The sequence below is a fragment of the Manis javanica genome, chromosome 10 (genome assembly GCF_040802235.1).
Source record: "Manis javanica isolate MJ-LG chromosome 10, MJ_LKY, whole genome shotgun sequence".
NCBI classification, from domain to species: Eukaryota; Metazoa; Chordata; class Mammalia; order Pholidota; family Manidae; genus Manis; species Manis javanica.
In genome coordinates, this window is record NC_133165.1 from 44,414,291 (window position 1) to 44,431,481 (window position 17,191).

The 17,191-nt window shown below is 53.7% G+C and overlaps 2 protein-coding genes across 9 annotated transcripts; both read right to left on the reverse strand.

Annotated features, from left to right (window-relative positions):
* Positions 1–2,729: 2,729 nt before the first annotated feature.
* Positions 2,730–8,199, reverse strand: TGFB1I1 (transforming growth factor beta 1 induced transcript 1). Of its 5 annotated transcripts, XM_017648702.3 has the most exons (11): positions 8,082–8,199; positions 6,685–6,800; positions 6,508–6,560; positions 6,264–6,406; positions 6,010–6,097; positions 5,789–5,894; positions 5,485–5,679; positions 4,374–4,547; positions 4,043–4,124; positions 3,638–3,786; positions 2,730–3,414 (listed from the first exon to the last, which is right to left on the reverse strand). In XM_017648702.3, exons 1-11 carry the CDS (start codon positions 8,092–8,094, stop codon positions 3,148–3,150), a joined length of 1,386 nt encoding a protein of 461 aa, XP_017504191.1. In that variant the 5' UTR covers positions 8,095–8,199; the 3' UTR covers positions 2,730–3,147. The 5 variants fall into 5 exon arrangements, with proteins under 5 accessions (XP_017504191.1, XP_073071363.1, XP_036860302.1 ...); XM_073215262.1 differs by lacking the exon at positions 6,264–6,406; XM_037004407.2 differs by lacking the exon at positions 5,485–5,679.
* Positions 8,200–10,200: 2,001 nt separating this feature from the next.
* On the reverse strand, positions 10,201–16,558 carry ARMC5 (armadillo repeat containing 5). 4 transcript variants are annotated; one of them, XM_037004395.2, is made up of 6 exons: positions 15,547–16,065; positions 14,070–14,177; positions 13,183–13,969; positions 12,117–12,622; positions 11,376–11,508; positions 10,201–11,275 (listed from the first exon to the last, which is right to left on the reverse strand). In XM_037004395.2, the coding sequence occupies exons 1-6, from the start codon at positions 16,019–16,021 to the stop codon at positions 10,492–10,494; spliced, it is 2,793 nt and encodes a 930-aa protein (XP_036860290.1). In that variant the 5' UTR covers positions 16,022–16,065; the 3' UTR covers positions 10,201–10,491. The 4 variants fall into 4 exon arrangements, with proteins under 4 accessions (XP_036860290.1, XP_036860291.1, XP_073071356.1 ...); XM_037004396.2 differs by lacking the exon at positions 15,547–16,065 and adding an exon at positions 15,320–15,521; XM_017648697.3 differs by having other exon boundaries at positions 10,851–11,294; positions 15,547–16,558.
* Positions 16,559–17,191: the final 633 nt, after the last annotated feature.

Consider the following 17,191-nt stretch of genomic DNA (forward strand, 5'->3'; position numbering starts at 1 on the left):
CTGAAACTTTTGTATAAATTGTGCCTTCTGCCTTGAGAGAAAGAGAGGCAGACAGAGAGGGTCTCCTAAATGGCCAACCCCACTCAGCCTTCAGTCCCCAGCCCATGTCATCTCTTCAGGAAGCACTTCTCTGACTTTTCTGATACAGGTTTGAGGTTGTGTGGTTTTTGTCTGGGTCCAGGTCTGTCTCCGCAACAGATTAGAGACTCCCCAAGAGCAGGAAATGACCTGATTCATCCCTGGAGCCCACTTCTCAGGACAGGGGCTGCATACAAGAAGGGGCACAGTGAGGTGGGGTTGGTAAATACCTCTGCCTTTCTAGAAGAACTGACCAGACTAGGATATCTGATTATGGCAACTGGGTTCATGACTGAGATGGGACATAGAGAATAATATTTGGGGAATATGATGAGTTATGTTTAAGGAATGCCTTAGTGTTGTGGTCCCTTCAAAAACATACCCTCAGATGAGAATTGGGTGCACGGATAGTGGCAGTCAGGATAGAGGAAGCTGTTATTGGGGAGATAACCTCAGAAGGACTTGAAGGAGTGGGGAAGTGAGACAAAGGAAGGAGAAAGACCACTAAAGAGTGTGCCAGTTGAAAGGTTACCACTGTGAACAACCCCAATGGAGACCCTCTAAGACACTGTGGTGGATATACCTCAAAATTGACCAGGAAGCAGGGGTATTTATTCACCAGTTCCTGTCTCTAATTGTTGAAGGTTACAGAATATCTGTCACCCACTACAGGCCTGCCAGGTTCAGGAGCACACTCCTTCCTCCAGAGAGCACCCACAGATAGAATCTCAGAGAGCAGCTAGGGAGACTGGGTGTCTGGAAACTGTCTATGTATGATTTTCCAGGTGGACCAAGTTGGTACAGGCAGGGGTACTCAGTGTCTGCTTCAGGGACTGATGAATTTGAAGTGCCTGAGAGAAATCCAGGGGCAACTATCAGAGGACGCATTGGGGTCACAAGGCCCTTCTTGATGTAGCACCTGTTTCCTCTTTTACCTCATCTACTACTCTTTCCCTTGCCGACTCTAATATAGCCATGCTGGCCTTCTTTCCTTTCTCCCAATATGCCAATCTCTTTCCTACCTGGCCTTTGCACTTGCAGTTTCCTCTGTCTGGAATGCTCTCCTCAGGTTCTTTGCCTGGATGGTTCTTACTCAACCTTCAAAGTCTCAACTTAGACCTTACATACACATACAGGCCTTCTCTGACTATTATTTAGAGGAATCCCTTTCCCACCTTCTCCAACATACTTCTCTATTTTATTTTCCATCTCACATTCCCTCCTTTCCTTTTTTCCTCATTGCTTCCTTCATAAACAAACATTTACTGAGCACCTACCATGTGGCATACACCATTCTAGACACTAGAGAGACAGTGGTGAGCAAACAGACATGTCATCTGACAAACAGGCTCTCGAGAGCTTGCACTCCAATTTCAGAAAGATATAAATGAGCAACAAATAGAACACCTATTTGCAGCAGTGGCAAGTGCTATGAAGGACTAGTAGGTAAGTGCTGTGGGCAGGAACAAGGGGGAAGAGCCGACTTTACCCAGACTGTCATGGAAGTCCCCATTACTTCATCACACTACTTGTCATCTGTCTCCCCTACTAGACCAGCGCTATTAGGGCAAGGAGCATATCAGCCTGGTTCCCTGTGGTCTCCCCAGCACAGTGTATGCTCAACAATCACTTGGTGAATGAACAGAGACTAGAAATAGCCAATTTGGACATCCTCAAGACTGGGAGTTTGTTACAAGTCAGGGGATAAACACCAATCCCCAGAGAGAGAGAGAGTAAGTGGACAGAGAAGAGTAGGAGACTTGGCAAGACCCAGGGAGAGGTGCCTCAGAGAGGAAAGGGTCAAGGGTCTGCCAGAGGCAAGGGCAGAGATCAACTCACCTTTGTCTCTTGCCCATACATGCTCTCTCCTTGGCTGCTAGCTCCTCCTCAGGCTGGAATGGGTTCTAAGAATCCATCATTTCCAGCCTCAAATGCTCCTATAGTCTGGACTATATGAGAAGCCAAGACTCTCCCTAGGGAACTGCAGGGTCCAAGGTGCAGGTTCTGGGGCTCAGAAAGGGCCCTGGGGATTGAGGATTCAGATGGAGCCTGAACTTCTGCACACCTAAACCTCTGGCGGCACCCTGCATTGCTGGGGTCTAGCGTCACCTCCTCCAGGACTTCCTTGGCACCCAGTCTGAGTTAGAAACCGCCTTCTGGCTTTACAGCCCACAGTGCTTCCCTCAGTCATTGACCTCACCACCCCAAGTGTCATCCTCTGCCAAGGGGAGATGTTAGGAGTCCAATACTAGGTAGGAGGAAAGCTGTGCCTTAGTGCCCAGATCCAAAGGGTGGGCATAAATTGGCACTTCTGGAAGAAGCTCTGTCCCTGAGGGTCTTTAAGGAGGTGGAAAAAAATCTGGAAATCAGCAAGGTGGCCTTGGGTGGGAGTGAATGGTGGGGAGCAAATAGATTAAGTGCTTGTTTCAAGGATACAGGGGCAGGAAGGTTCTATGGGGCCCAGTTTGGGCTCCTATCCTGGTTGCCACTATCTGTACAATCCTATGCAAGTCACCACCCTTTCCAGTCTCAGGTTCCTCTGACAGGAGGACAGCCTGCAAGGGCTGAGGCTGCAGGTTCTGCTCCGGCCAAAAGCACAAGGGGCAGGACATGATGACGCAAGGCTTTCCTGGGCTGAGACACAGTACCAGTGTGAGGCGGAACTTGTGTTTATATAGGTTAAAAAAAAAGTGCACAAAACAGTGAAGGAGCAGGGAGCAGAGATGTCCTGGCCCGGCCTCTGATTAGTCTGATTTACAAGGGCCCTTGTCAGTCAGTGGGCTCCATAAAGGGTGGGAATTAAGTGGAGAGCTCACGCGGGATTGTTCGTCAGTGCATAACCCACTCTGTGGCACGTGGCCTTGAAATTGGCCGGGACTTTTCTGAACTTGACAGCGAAGAACTTATAGTACAGTACCTTAAGGGCGGGTCTCTCCAGTGGGTGGGGTCTCACTGGGAGGGACTAGGGAGAGTCCCAAGTGCTAGGAGCAAGGCCTTGGGTGAGCAAGGTCTCTTCGGGAAGGGCGAGGTCTTGGGGATGTAGTCTCCCTGGACTGGCCAGGCAGGCCATCAGCCGAAGAGCTTGAAGAAGCAGGGCTGGCAGTAGGGCTTGCCAGCACGCTCCTGGAAGGAGCCCTTGGTGAGAGGGCGCAGGCAGAAAGTGCAGGTGAAGTGGTCCGGGTGGAAGCGGCGGCCCAGGGCTGACACACAACGGCCGGTCACCGGGAGGCCACACGTGGCGCACAGCGAACCGCGCCTTGCATGGAAATGGTTCTCGCACAGCGGGCGGCCGTCGTGCTCAAAAAAGCTGCCTCCTGAGAAGGGAGCGAAGCATTCCTAGGGAAGGGCGGCCACGGAAAGATAAATTAGCCACCACACCCCAAAGAGACAACTGGGTCTGTGAACTGAATAATCCGCTGTGACCCCCCAAGCCACTCCCCAGACCGGAAGCCCCGCCTCTGAGAGCTCCCTTCCCTTGACAATCACTCGGCCCCAAGCTCCTGGTCCCGCCCGGCGTTGGCTCATCCATTCCCCAGGCCCCGCCCCAACAACAGCGCACCCTGCAGACGAAGCAGTCTGGGTGCCAGAGCGCGCTCAACGCTGAGATGTAGTTATCCAGAATGGGGCCTTGGCAGCCCTTGCAGCGTGGGGCGAACAGCTGCAAGAAGTCCCGGCGGCAGTAGGGGCGGCCCTCGCGCTCGTGGAAACCTAGGGGCGGAACCCAGTGGGCGGAAAGATAAGGGTGCGGATCCGCAATGGGGACCTACAAGATCGAAGACTGGGGGCCAGAAGAGGGGCGGTCAGAGGGACGGGGTCTGAGGTCGGGGCAGAGCCGGAGGGGATCGGATGGGAACCCACAGGTGAGAAAAGAGCAGGAGAAAATTCATGGCCTGAGGACTTTGGAGATGGTAGAGAACTGGGCGTAATGTTGAGCAGTCAAGAGAAAGGAGCCAAGCTCTCTCACCCTCATCTCCAATGGGCTCCCCGCAACTGACGCAGCAGAAATGTTCCGGGTGCCAGTGGGTGCCCAAGGCAGTAACCATCTTCTGCAGGGAATGAAAGGTTGCACTTAGCCCTCCATTCCTTCTTACCCTCTTCTCCCAACCTGAACCTAGGTGAATGGGTTGAAGTTACATGAGTTTGAAGCGCTGGAGACCTAACAAGGAGCTTGAGAGTCAAAGAGAGAGACTGAGTCCAAAGGGGCAGGGCTAGGGTAGGGGTGGGGAGACTGGAAGTGCGCGGAGAGGGACCCATCCCCAACCCACAGGCGCCTGGGTGAAACAGGTGAGGCTCACGTGTCGGATGGGTTGATTGCAGAGGCCACATCGTGGGGAGAAGCGCTCAAAGTAGCACTCGGGACAGAAAGGGGCCCCATCCTTCTCGAAGAAACTGCTGCCTCCCAGGGCAGTGGTACAGCCACCACAAACGAAGTGCTCAGGGTGCCAAGCGCGACCCAGAGCCGTCACCACCTGTGAGTTGAGGGGATAGAGCCCACGTCAGAGTGACTGCAGGGCTGCCATGTGCCCAGTGAGCTAAGGTTTACGTGGTCCATTTCATGTAATTTTTCTTTTTACTTTTTTTCTTTTTACCTTTGACTCTCTCCACCCATTTCTTCCACCCACCACCCAAGTCTTATCTCTGAGAAATCAGAATGAAGAATCTAATATTCAAGTCAGTCTGTAAGTGATGGAGATTCAACCTACATCTCCCAGCATAGTGCCTAGGGCCCACAATATTCTGGGGAGCCTGCAAAAAAACTGTAATTTCTTTTTAAATCAGAAGAAAAAAGTGAGCTAGAAGAAAATGGTATATAATATTAATGTATCTATCTTTATACCAATAACAGTCATAAAACACACCTTTTAATGTTTTAATGGGGGAAGGGACCCACTAAGGTGAAAGTGCCTAAGACCCACACAAGTCATGCCTGCTTTGCTGAGATTGCTAATTCTGCAATGTCAGCAGGCACTTTATCTAGCAGGAGGAAATAGGTCAACCACTGGCCACAGTTGTTGTCAGTAATATCTGCTCAGTCATTAGGCCCAGAACCAGAGCTCCCCGATCAGACTCCGGTAGAGGACAAACAGCCTTTGTAGGTGCCTAAGAGATGGTGGGTGGAGCCAACGAGGCTTTTATAAAAAATCAAGTGAGGCGAGGGTTTGTAAAGTTGCTGGCACAGTGCCTGCACATAATAGGACCGCAATAAATGGTAACTGGGTTGGAATGCTTACCCTGCAACTTACTTGCGGTGTGACTCGGAGCTTCAGTTTTCTCATCCATCAAATATGAATAACAGTAATACACGCTTCCTAGATTGATTTACTAAATGGGAACAGCACAAAGTCTGGCTCTCAATAAAGATGGGTCTGTGGGTCTCTACCTCTCTACTCTCAGGGTTCCACTTACTTGCCCAGCAATGGGTTTATTGCAGGAGCCACAGAGGCCCTTGGCCTGGGTGGGAACGCCACGGCGGCTGAGGTCAGACTGCAGCAGCCCCAGCATGGTGTCTAGGCTGCCTTTGCTAGTCAGCCCTGGTGGGGAAAGGGAGCCCTCAGTCACGGAGCTTGGGGCTGGTGGCTGGGTTGGCCCAGAGGCTGGAAGCTGCAGTAGGGAGGGCATGAGAACTGAGTCAGCAGTGTAGTAGATGTAGAAGGGTCTGAAATGGGTTAGGGAGCCAGAAATACACAGGCCTATCCCTTGCTTGACTCACATGGTTCTGGACGCGGAAGTCAGAGAGTGATGCCATCAGTCTATCCAGCTCTAGGGTGGCCGAGGTGGCTGAAGGCTTTGGGAGAGTAGGGGATGGGCTGGGAGGGCTGTGAAGAACACAACTCATGTCTCAGAACTCCCCAAAGTAATGCTCCCTCCAGTAACTAAGACACCCAGGACCCATCACCTCTATCCCAGTTGTTCCAACTATGTCAAACTCACAGGCTGGGCCTTTTCTTGTCCTCAGATTGGTCCTCCTTCTGCTCTTCTGCAGTCTCCTTGCTAGATGGGAACTGAGACATTATTTCATCTGCAGAGGAAAGAAGGGCACTGGACATGGAGCCATGTTCTACCCATCCTCCCAGTTAAGAATTATGTCCCTTTAGCTGCTACTCTGGGAAGTCTATACCCCTTAGACTCTACCCTGCCCTGTCCTGTCCCAAATCTGTCAAGGCCTGTCTCAATGGCCCTGGTACCTGTGATGTTGAACTGAGTAGCATTAAGTTCCTGAAGCAACCGGTCTAGCTCACAGAGCCCTGTGCCCAGGACACCACTGGAAGAGGAGAATGGAGGGGCCACAGGGGTTGCAGACTTCGGGGACCGGGGCTTACATACCGTGCTGGGAAACAGAGTGGGAGCCAGGGTTCAGCACTGGGGAATCCAAACCTCCTCACCCAAATTCAGTTCACTTCCCCATCCCCTAGTTCCCAGGCCCCTCACCTGTACAGATGGTCTTTTTCTCCAGAGGATTCTGAAGATTCCCCAGACCCCATCTATAGAGAGAAGGACACATGTGTGGGATGATAAGCCTGTAGTTTGCCCCATTCAGGCCCAGATTCCCCTAGCCCTAACCAAGCCTGGCCCCAATGGTTGCACCAGTCCCCAATCTGATCTCACCTGTGGCTGGTGGCCATAGGGCAGGGGAGATGTGAGGGGCTCTGGGGATCTCTCTTTTGGGGCCCCTGACCTTGGCATGTGTGAGGTGGTGGTCTCCAAGTCAGATAGCAGGGCATCTATAGAGAGAAGCCATTGGGTAAGAGGTTAAGAGGTCAAGATTAGGACAAAGACAGGGTCTTAAGAGTTCAGAGGATAAGGGTTCCAACTGGGCAGTAGTTGAGAAAAGAAGCCAATGTTAAGAGCAGCAGTCAAGAATCAGAACAAAACACAAAGCCAGAACAAGGGAAAGAAGTGGAAGGGCAGCAAGGAATGTTTATGACCAGAACAACCCAAATGGCTCATCCTGGGAGTCACGCATGAAACTGGCCACCTGATTCTTTTATTCTCTGCATCCTCCCTGATAGAAGTTAGCTCTTTACTGGAGCCAAATTTGGCTTCACCCCAAATTGCTTAATTTGTTGTATGTCTGGCACCCATCTTTCTGATTGGATGCTCTTTCCGCCAAACCCACTAATTCCTGCCCCTAACCTAAACAGGACTGGTCCACTTCCAGGCCCCATTGGGTCCTCCCACCCTATGCTCTTATTTGGCGAGTCTTCTTGGACCTGCTTTCTGATTGATTTATTCTCCACAGTACCAGGTCCTGATACCCCTACTGAGGAGTACCCCCTACTGCAGGTTGCTGGAACCCCTTCTCTTGCATGGAGGACACAGCCTTCAAACCCCAATTTCAACAGACAGGGAGGAAAGATGCCCAAGTCCTCCCTCCCTCCTGCCCCAAGGTACCCCCACTCCCATCCCCAGATCTAAATCCTTTGAACCCTCCTCTCCCTTCCAGTACCTAGAGGTTCCTGTCCCTTTACTCATCATGTCTGAGCATCACAGTGGAACCCTCAACCTCCCCCTGGCATTTTGGCACTCCTCTGTTACTCTTTTTCTACCCTCAAAAACCTGATCCCTACCATGTCTTGGAGCCTTAACACTTTTTTCCCCCAATCCCTGGGACAGGCCCGTTTTCTTCTCCAGAATTTGATGGCATAGTCTCCCTTCCCTACTCCTCCAGCTCCCGAACGCAAGGCTCCTTTAACCCTTCTCTTCCCAGAGCCCCGGGGCCCAGGTGCCGTTAGGAGTGCTGTGCACCTCCCTGCCCTTCAGTCCGCAGCCAGTGCTGTCGGAGCCGAGGGAAGGAAGAAGGGAGGGAGCGGCCGACACGGGAATGGCAGAAGGGAGAGGCAGGAAGGGGGACGTGGAGTCGGAAAGAAGGCGCGCGCTGGCAGAGACCAGAAGCGAGAAGACAGGAGGGAGGCTGAGATGCAGGGGTGCAAGGGGCTCCAGGATGGGGAAGCGTGTCCAGGCGGCAGTGAGGGGCTGGAGACAGGGATACGGGCCCAACTCACCCAGGTCCTCCATGGCGGGGCGCAGGCTGACCGCGCGGGGCGAGCAGGGCGGGGGCCGTGTCCGGTTGGGGCGGGGGGTGCGAGGGTGGGGGACGTCCGGGAGCTGGAGGCCCGGTCATGACCATGTAAGGAAGCTAGGACCCGCTGGAATGGGGCTGGGGGAGGGGGACGGCAATGAACTAGAGAACTCGAACCTGGAGTGGGGGCTGTGAGGGAGGCCGGCCCTCCAGGCCCAGTCACCAATCCCCCCTGCCTGCCAGTGTAAGCGGCCACACCCTAGCCTTGGCCTCAGCTGCAGGGAGCCGCTGAATGCCAGAGCCAAAGTCAGAGAAGTGACTTTCCCAGACCAAGCCCAGGATACTCTGACCAGTGATACTCTGTAGACACAGACTGAGGCCCCAAGCGGACACTTCCCCAAGGTTACATCCTGAGTACTAGACGGAACCCCTCTCCCACTCAGGCCATTCCTGAGAGACTTGCTCCAGACAGAATTCGTGCGTTAGGGGCAGGAGTGATGTTCTAAAGATCAGTCAGACTCCAAGTTCGGAGACCTTCCCTCAGAGATCCTGAGAGACAAAGACATGAACCGAGATCCCAAAAGGCACACATACCAGACACAAAAAAATCCCTCAGAGACAGAGACAGATAGAATGAAACCACCCACAGACTTCTAAGCCAGGACCTTTCCTCCAAGACTTGGAAACAGACATATGAACACAGGTAAATTGAAACCCAGGCCCAACCCCTCCCCACAGACTCAGGGAAAACACTCCCAGGCAAAACCCTTCAACATTAAGGTAACCCAGACCTATTCCAAAGGAGCTCACCCCCAAGTTACTGATGAATAGAGAAGCAAGACAGACAGACCCCACCTACAAAGGAACATAAGGCCTTCCCTGGACTGAGATTCTGAGAAATCAAGGTGGAAACGAGACATTCTAGGAAAGGGTATGGACAGACACAATAGTGCTGCAGCTGCAGCAGCCACTGGATTGTGGGTCTCAACCCCAGCAGCAAATCAGAACCTGGGAAGCTTTTTAAAAATACTGATATCCAGGGCACCATCACTTCAGTCCAATTCAGTCAAAAAGGGCCCAGGCATCAATACTGTTTGAAAGCTCTGTCGGTGGTTCTAAGGCATAGCCTGAGAACACAGACCTGGACAAACACATACAGAGGCAGAGAGAGAGCAAGTATCAATCTTAGCTCTCCAGAAACTGACAGGCCCAGTCCAGCCACTCTTTGCAAAGTCAAGTTGCCACCTGAGTGGTCAGTGATCTGAAGCAGGTGAGACACCACATGGGAGACAAAGCAACATGAGCCGTTCTATCACCTGAATACAAACCCAAGGCTTTGGCTTTCTTTGGGCATGACTAAGAAAGAGCCTCAAGGACTCAAGGACTTCAGGAACACAGCAGGTCTTCTCTCATGCAAACAACAGGAGGACGTTTGCCCCAAGAGATGAAACAAACCCAGAGACTGAAGGCCCAAGATAGGTGGACACTAAGAAAACAGTAATGCTGAGACCTTGGACATTCATCCCATACTCTGCAGCACGCCCCATCTTATGAGTCCCATGCTCAGACTCCAGTTTTGGCTTCTCACTCCTGGAACTTTAGACCACCGTCCTGGGGTCTAGTTCCATTCTCTTGTTGGTCCTTGATGGTGACTCTTTCTGCTCACCTCCTCTTGTGATGCTCTGAGGGAGGCCTCCTTCATAGTCAACTTGTCCTTGGGTCCCCTCCCAGGGTACATCAACAGTCTAGGCTGGGACCCTTGCTTCCCAATTCAACCTGTCACCACAGCCAATAAAGCCTCAGTCAGGGGCCCTGCTTCCTCAACACAACCCTCTCAGCCCTGACCAAGGACTATGCATCCAACTGGGTAGCTGTCTGAGCAATGAAATCGATGAGCAGAAAAAGGGGTTTCCCCTGGGACCCAAAACCACATCCTAGGGAGAAGCTTGGGAGCTCCACCCTATCCCAAGGCTGTGGGAACCACTGCTACCAGTGGTGGCCTGTATTGAGACACAGAGACTTGAGCACAAGACTCTGCTTGAAGAGTGAAGGAATGGGGGGACTCCTACAGGGAAGTAAGCAGAGACACCACACAATAGGAGTAGCCAACTCCAGGGTTTTTTAATCTCAACTCCAGAAGGCTGGGTCAGGCCTTGGGCTGTTCTCCATCTTATGAGCCCCATGTTCAGACTCCAGTTTTGGCTTCTCACTCCTGGAACTTTAGACCACCGTCCTGGGGTCTAGTTTCATTCTCTTGTTGGTCCTTGATGGTGACTCTTTCTGCTCACCTCCTCTTGTGATGCTCTGAGGGAGGCCTCCTTCATAGTCAACTTGTCCTTGGGTCCCCTCCCAGGGTACATCAACAGTCTAGGCTGGGACCCTTGCTTCCCAATTCAACCTGTCACCACAGCCAATAAAGCCTCAGTCAGGGGTCCTGCTTCCTCGCCTGCAGCCTCCACAAGCCCCATGAGGGCCAAGGCCCGCTTCCGTGGGCACTGCCCTGGTCCCAGTGTCCAGCGGGCACAGTGCACAGCCAGCCGAGGCCGGCCCAGGCGAAATACTTCACTCACTGACTCTGGGCCACCCTGGGGTCCCAGGTGGATATAGCCCACAGCCTCTTCAAGCTCCTCTTCCAGCCCAGGCAGCAGGAAACGGCCAGCAGCCTCGAGTGCCTCCTCAGCCTCTGAACCCAGCAAGGGCTGGCCTGGTGGGGGAACAGGCCCCAAGGCAGCCCCACAGCCTCGGCAGCCATGCAAGTGATGCAGGATAGGCCAGGCTGCACTAGGTGACAGGCCTCGAAGTGGCACCAAGTCCATCTGGGCCTCGGCAAAGCTGCCAGCTAGCAGGGCCCGGAAGAAAGGGGAGGCAGTAGCAGAGGCAGCTCGCTGGGCAGGAAGCTGTAGGCCTGAGTCCAGTAAGAAATGCAGGTCGGGGGCTGGGATGGGGGCTGGGCCCAGCAGATGTTCATAGAGGCAAGGCGAGGGTGGGTCTAGTTTCAAGGGTATTGCAGGTGGGAGGGCAAGGCTTGCAGCAGGAGAAACAAGGCCTTGGAGGCAGGAAAGGGAGTCTGCAGCAAAGAAAAGGAAGAGTGGATGTGGAGCTGGTCGAGTTAATGCTGAGAGGAGGAGACGGAGGCCACCCTGGTCCAGTAGTAGGCGGCGCCACAGAGAAGGTTTCCTTTGGGGAGAAAGGGAAACTTTCAGAGAGCATTAAAGAGTGGCACGGGGGAACAGCAATCCTGCTCCTGACCTCTGCAAGGCACCCACATCCCTCTCACCGACAGATGAAGGGCAGGGTCAGTGCGCAGGCCACGCGGTCCTCAGGGCTCCCAGAGAGCAGCAAGTGAGTGAGGGCACCAACTCCAAAAGGTGATTCAGCCTGCACGGTCAGGTTCTGCAGCAGCATCTCACCTGCAGGGGTGGGCAGAGCAGATCAGGCTGGAAGCGACTGGGGTGGGATGGGCATCTGGGTCCTTGAAAGGAAGGAAGGTAAAACCTCAGAGCACACAATAGGGGGATGATTGTAGGCCCTACTGGGATGGGGTCCAGACACTAGGAACTGGAGGTCAAGGGCAATAAGTCAAGGGCAGTTAGACGGTCAAGGAATGAGTCTGGGCCCTCAAGAACTGAGACAGTTTGCAATCACAGCATAGAAGACAGGGCAGGAAAGGGTAGTGGGGTCTGGGAGGACATGCTACTTGAGCCTGGGTTCACAAGTCAGAGTACCTAGTGGGGAAGCAGTCAGGACAATGCAATCCAAGAGTAGACAGGGGAAAGAAATGCAGACAGGCACCATTCTAAGTTGTTGGAGCGAAGTCTGGGGTATCAGGGCCCCAAAGCTTGGACAATGGGACAGAAGGAAATCCCTCCCCTCTTCCCACCTGGTGGCTGAGGTTACTTGGGTAGTGGGTTGGGGAGGACAGTGAGAGAGCAGGTGAGCAGTAGGGCAAGGTTCTAGGCCCATGGAAGGCATCAAAGGGGGATGCGGCCTCTCATGTTGGTGAAGTGTGGGGACATACCCAGTTCCCGGTGCTGGCTGCATTGAGCAGGCCTGGCACGCAATGCAGGCCAGTCATCCGGGGCAACACCAAGCACGAGCCAGGCACGCAACAATGCAGCACCATAGCTGCGTACAAAGGCCTCAAGGCAGGCAGGGTTGCAGGTGAGGCGTGCCAGGATGCGCAGCGCACGTGGACATGGTGGACCTGGTGCACCTGTCACATAGGCCAGTAGACCACACAGAGCTGGGCTGGTCACCAATGCCCCACTCGGGTCAGGAGCCTGGGAGAAGCGTGACAGCAGCAGGAGTGCTGGCCCCTCACGGCCCCAAGGCTCCTCAGTGGAAGGGCTACGGCCTGGAGTGCGCAGTGTGCGGGGTGTCCGCTGTGAGGTTGGGCAGGGTGCAGGGCTGGCTGGCTCCGCTGGTTCTGACAGCTCCGACTGCAGTGAAGGACAGCGCTCAGGGGACCAGTCAGGAGAGATGTCTCCTGGGCCTGCGGCATAGCCCTCAGAGATCAGCCACGACCTGCAGAGGGGAGAAACAGGAGACTGAACCCAGAGCCAAGGAAGGAAATAGGGCCAAAAGAGTGGTCATGCAATAGGAAGAGACTGAAGGCAGGGAAAGGAGGTGGGCTGGAGGGGAGATAAGGAAGAAAACCAGGTTGGGGAAAAAACCTATTTCATTTAGTAGTTATCAATGGCTATTATATGCCAACCCCCATTATAGGTGCTGGGGAGGAGCAACCAATAATACAAAAGTTTCCATCCTACTAGCACTTATATTCTAATAAAGGGAAACAGACAACAACAACAAAAAAAGACCCAGTGAACCTGTCTGGGCCCCAAAGTTCCTAAGTGCTGGGCCCCAAAGTTCCTAAGGGCCCTATATTCCTAAGAGACAAGGTCAAAGGCAGACCCAGAGGAGAGGAGGTGTATTTAATGGTGACTGGAAAGTGGCAATGTCTGAGGAGAACAAGGAGTCACAAGTCAGTCGATTAAAGTCCTACTTAGAGTAGGGGGTGAGGCAGTGAGGAGCACCAGAGCAAACACAAGCCCTCACCCTACAAGCATCAGGTGAGGACTCACCTCAGGCTTCGGAAGCTTCCAGTCTCTGTCCGTTCAGGAGTCCGCTCCTCTGGGAAATCCCAGGAAGCAGCTTCTCTTCCTTCTTCTTCCTCATCACCAGCCTCACCACACAGCTGCCCAGCCAAGAGAGGTACAAGTCCTAGAGCCTGTAGCCGGCCCAGGGCCCCAGTATCATAGAGGAAGCCTACGAGGGCAGCCACAACATGAGGGTGCCAGGCACTGGAACGAGGGTCCTGCAGCAGGCCCATCAGCAACTCCAAACCACCTGCATCCCGCAATCGAGCCCGGTTGATGGCCTCTCGGCACAGCAGGCACACAGCCCGAACCAAAGGCTGCTGGGAGGCTGGACCAGACCCACTGGGGCCCCGGCGCCACCGGAGCTCACTCAGCAGCACCTCCACGCCACCAGCATTGCCCAGTGCAGGCCGTACCAAGCCCTGGGCACACAGGTTGGCAAGGATCAGGATAGTTGCCTCCCGTACCACCCTTTTGGGGTGCGATGCCAGGCTGACGAGTGGGCCTAGTCCCCCACCCAGACTTAGCTGCTCAGCACAGGCCCGGGAGCAGCCTCTACTCAGCTCCAGAAGGGCACGAACAAGGGCCAAGGTCAGTGCAGGGTCTGGGGCAGAGGCCAGAAGCTCAGCCAGGGGACGCACTGCTCCCTGCTGTGCCAAGGCCAGGCGGTGCTGGGGTGAGTCAGCCAGGTTGCGTAGGGCACGAACCACACTCTGCAGGCACTGTGAGTCCTGGCAGGCCGTGAGGCTCTCAACAAGCAGGGGAACAGCACCTATAGATGGAAGGGGAGGACAGAGGGTGAGTGATGACAGACATTGAAGCTCCCCTCCCACCCTATACCCTACCTAACTCCACCCTCATAACCTGCTCACCAGCAGAATGGATGTCCCCACAGCTTTCAGGTTCCATGGCTAAGTTCCCCAGAGCACGGGCTGTTCGATTTTGGATGCTGTCTGTCTTTATGGACTGAAGAATAGTCACTGCAAGAGAGTTTGGCCTCTTGAGGGTTCTACCCTATCTTGTCTCTCTCATTAGTCACCTCAAGAATGTTACCTGAGAAGATCAGGGAAGGCCTCCAGAAGAGGCTAACACTTGCTGGGACTGGAAGGTTAAATAGGTAGGAATCAGCTGGGAGGATGGTACATGGGAGTGCTACAGGGTGGTTATTTCAGGTTTGGAAGCAGCTTTTGCAAAGGCCCAGAGGTAAGACCCAGTGACTGCACACATATTTATAAAGGGACTCAAATTCCAGGCCAAGGGATCAGGACTTAAATGTGAGGGCACTGGGAACCACACAAGATTTCAAGAAAGCCACACAAGATTTCAAGAACAGGAGTGACATGATAGTCCTGCAGCCATGAAGAGAATGAATTACAGGGGAAAAGAGAAAGGCATGGGCAGCAGCAAGGAGGCTGTTCCAATAGTCCAGGCAAGAAAGGGCAATGGTTTAAACCAAGTAAGTTATTGGCATAGCCCAGTACATGGGTACTAGTCTCTGGGCACATGACAGAAGGAAGGGCAGAAGTGGTTGAATTCAGAAGATATTTAAAAAGCAGAATAGTGACTGAATAATGGGGGTTAAACACTAATAACAAAATCTGTAACTTAAATGAGGATTTATTAATGTGCCAGGCCTCTTGTCCATAACACATTATGGGGCAGATGCATTCAAATTAAAATTGACATTCGTCAAAACTGGAATAATCTCATAGCTGGCAGGCAATGATGTGTAAACTATGTTCACCACACGTTGACACTAGGAGGAGCCAATTTAGCTGGTAAACAGAAAAGTTTATCTTTTGTTAGATTTGTGACTTGCTAGTTTTTAAAATAAGTTACCCAGTCCATCCTTAGAGTATCTGCGTTCTGTGATTTCGCCTTTTCCCTATTTTAATTTTGCGAGGCAGCTATTACTAGCACATTTTACAAGAATCCTAGCCTCGGAGGGGTCTAGATGACTGCAGAGTCTACTTTCTAACACACTTTCTGAACTCCAACTCAGGGCCGGACTCTTTGTAGACACTGAATCCTATAAACCTCGTAAATGGAGAGTAAGAATCATCTGAAAGTCGCCAAATAACCCTTTGGCCTTCACCAGCCCAGATGCGAGGAAGGTGCCCACCTCCAATATCCAGGTAATGGCTGTAATTATCTCATGTCGGCGGGCTCCGGTATAATCTATAAACAGAGCCGTTACGTCACGCAACGTGACAGCTTAAGCTTGGGGTCGCTGCGCCGTCCAGAAACGCATTCTTCAGGCTACAGCACAAACTCGAAACTCCACCCCAACACAGACTGAGACAGAGGTGTGCATAGAATCCTTCGGAGTAATGAGGGCGGAGCACTTACCCAAAGAGAGGATACCTCCGAGTCTGCGCACTTCAGCCCGGCACGCCCCTTCCGTACAACAATTGGCAAGGATGCTGAGCGCCAAGTCCAGGGTCTTGCGCAGGCGCGCTGGCGGCGAGAGCGCCGCCGCCGAATTGGTGGGGGCGGGGCCCGACGAAAGGGTGGAGCCAGCAGCAGCCGCTGACTCGACCGACGAGGGGGCGGAGCCGGGGCCAGCCTGGGATGGGGCGGGGCCCGCTGCCGCCGCTCGCCGTAGCAGTGCAAGGAGGGGGCGGAGCCCGCCGCGTGCCCGGAAGCGCTCGATTCCCCCTGATGCCTTGACGTGGCGCGTGCGGAGGGCTAAAAGCGCACGGCCCAAGGGTGTCTCGTTGGTAGCTGTGACCTTCCCCCCACCTAGACCCTCCCCGGCCGCCGCCGTGAGCTGCACGAGGCAGAACGAGAGAGAGTCCGTGCGGGTTGGCTTCCCAGCCGCCATCTTGGCTCAGGCCTTAGGCTCCGCCCCCCTCTTCGCCCTTCATCCGAGGGAGCGGAACTGGAAGAGAGGGGTGTGACTGGTCAACTCCTCACTGACGCTTCTTAAATAGCGTCCCCGCAATTATTCTGCAAGTCGGAATTTGTAGTTCTTGATCCCGGGAATGTGACTCTTGCACAGCCGCAGAAGGCACTCGAGAGTAGTGGTTATCTAATCGTCGTAAGAGCCCAAGAGGCGCGTGCGGTGCATGCTGGAATATGTAGTCCATGCCAAGTTTCAACACGCCTAGCAAAGGATGGAGGGGAAGCTCTCAGGGGTACTCGGAGAATCCAGACATTCGACCATGTGTTGCTCCAGGTGCCTTGGCTACTCCACCCCCGTGTCCTCCGCAGCCACCGACTTTTCCTTCAGGCTCTCTTCGCTGTCCCCCGGCAATAGCCAAGGCACCGATGTTTGCGCTGAAGGACGCAGAGCCGCAGCCAGGCCAAAGTTTCCGACAGCCGTTGCAGATGGGGAGCAATTGCTAGACTAGGTGAAAGAAGTTTAAACCTACCGAGACTTTTCACTACCACTTCTTAGAGCAGCACGGGGCTGGTGGACATTTCCGTTTACGGTGCTGGACCCTTGGGTCCCCAGTGTCTCTCGTTCTGGCTGTGCTTGTGAACTGAGTAGCTGCTCTCTAGGAAACGGAGCACCCTTCACGCTGGTGGAGTTGGCGGCTCCAGAAGTGGCGAGAACTCGTAAGGGGTGGAGCGGCGTGAGAACCGGGCGTCAGGATCCCAGGAAGCCGAGGTCCGCCCTCGATTTCGGAATCTTCCACCTGAGCGGCCTTTCCTGGTGTGGCCGGGACGGCCGGCTTCCTGGGAAATGCTGCTGGGCCTGCAATACCTATATAGGTCAGGTTCCGGCCCTGGAGAGGAAGAAGCCCTGCCAGGACTAACTGCCCTGCAATTCCCAAAACCCAGGAGTGTGGACTGATTGCAGCTTACTTCCCTGATCTCCTTCACCATCAAAGCAGCCACGTGGGTAACAGGCCCTGGTGCCGTCCAGAGTGTGGCAAAATCTTCCAACGTGGCTCAGATCTGATTAAGCACCATCGGGTAAATAAACACTGGTGAGAAACCATACCGCTGCCCTGGTGTGGCCATTGTTTTGGCCTCATCACCAACCACC

What these genes read in the sequence shown, in the direction of transcription:
- ARMC5 (XM_037004395.2), bottom strand. Translation starts at nt 16,021, where the DNA reads ATGGCGGCTGGGAAGCCAACCCGCACGGACTCTCTCTCGTTCTGCCTC. An exon ending in GGAAGCTTCCGAAGCCTGAG is followed by an intron (nt 12,623 to 13,182) that starts GTGAGTCCTCAC and finishes TCCCCTCTGCAG; the next exon opens with GTCGTGGCTGATCTCTGAGG. An exon ending in ACCCTGCCCTTCATCTGTCG is followed by an intron (nt 11,276 to 11,375) that starts GTGAGAGGGATG and finishes TTCTCCCCAAAG; the next exon opens with GAAACCTTCTCTGTGGCGCC.
- TGFB1I1 (XM_017648702.3), bottom strand. An exon ending in TACTCAGTTCAACATCACAG is followed by an intron (nt 6,098 to 6,263) that starts GTACCAGGGCCA and finishes TTTCCTCTGCAG; the next exon opens with ATGAAATAATGTCTCAGTTC. An exon ending in CAGACTGCTTCGTCTGCAGG is followed by an intron (nt 3,415 to 3,637) that starts GTGCGCTGTTGT and finishes GCCCTTCCCTAG; the next exon opens with GAATGCTTCGCTCCCTTCTC.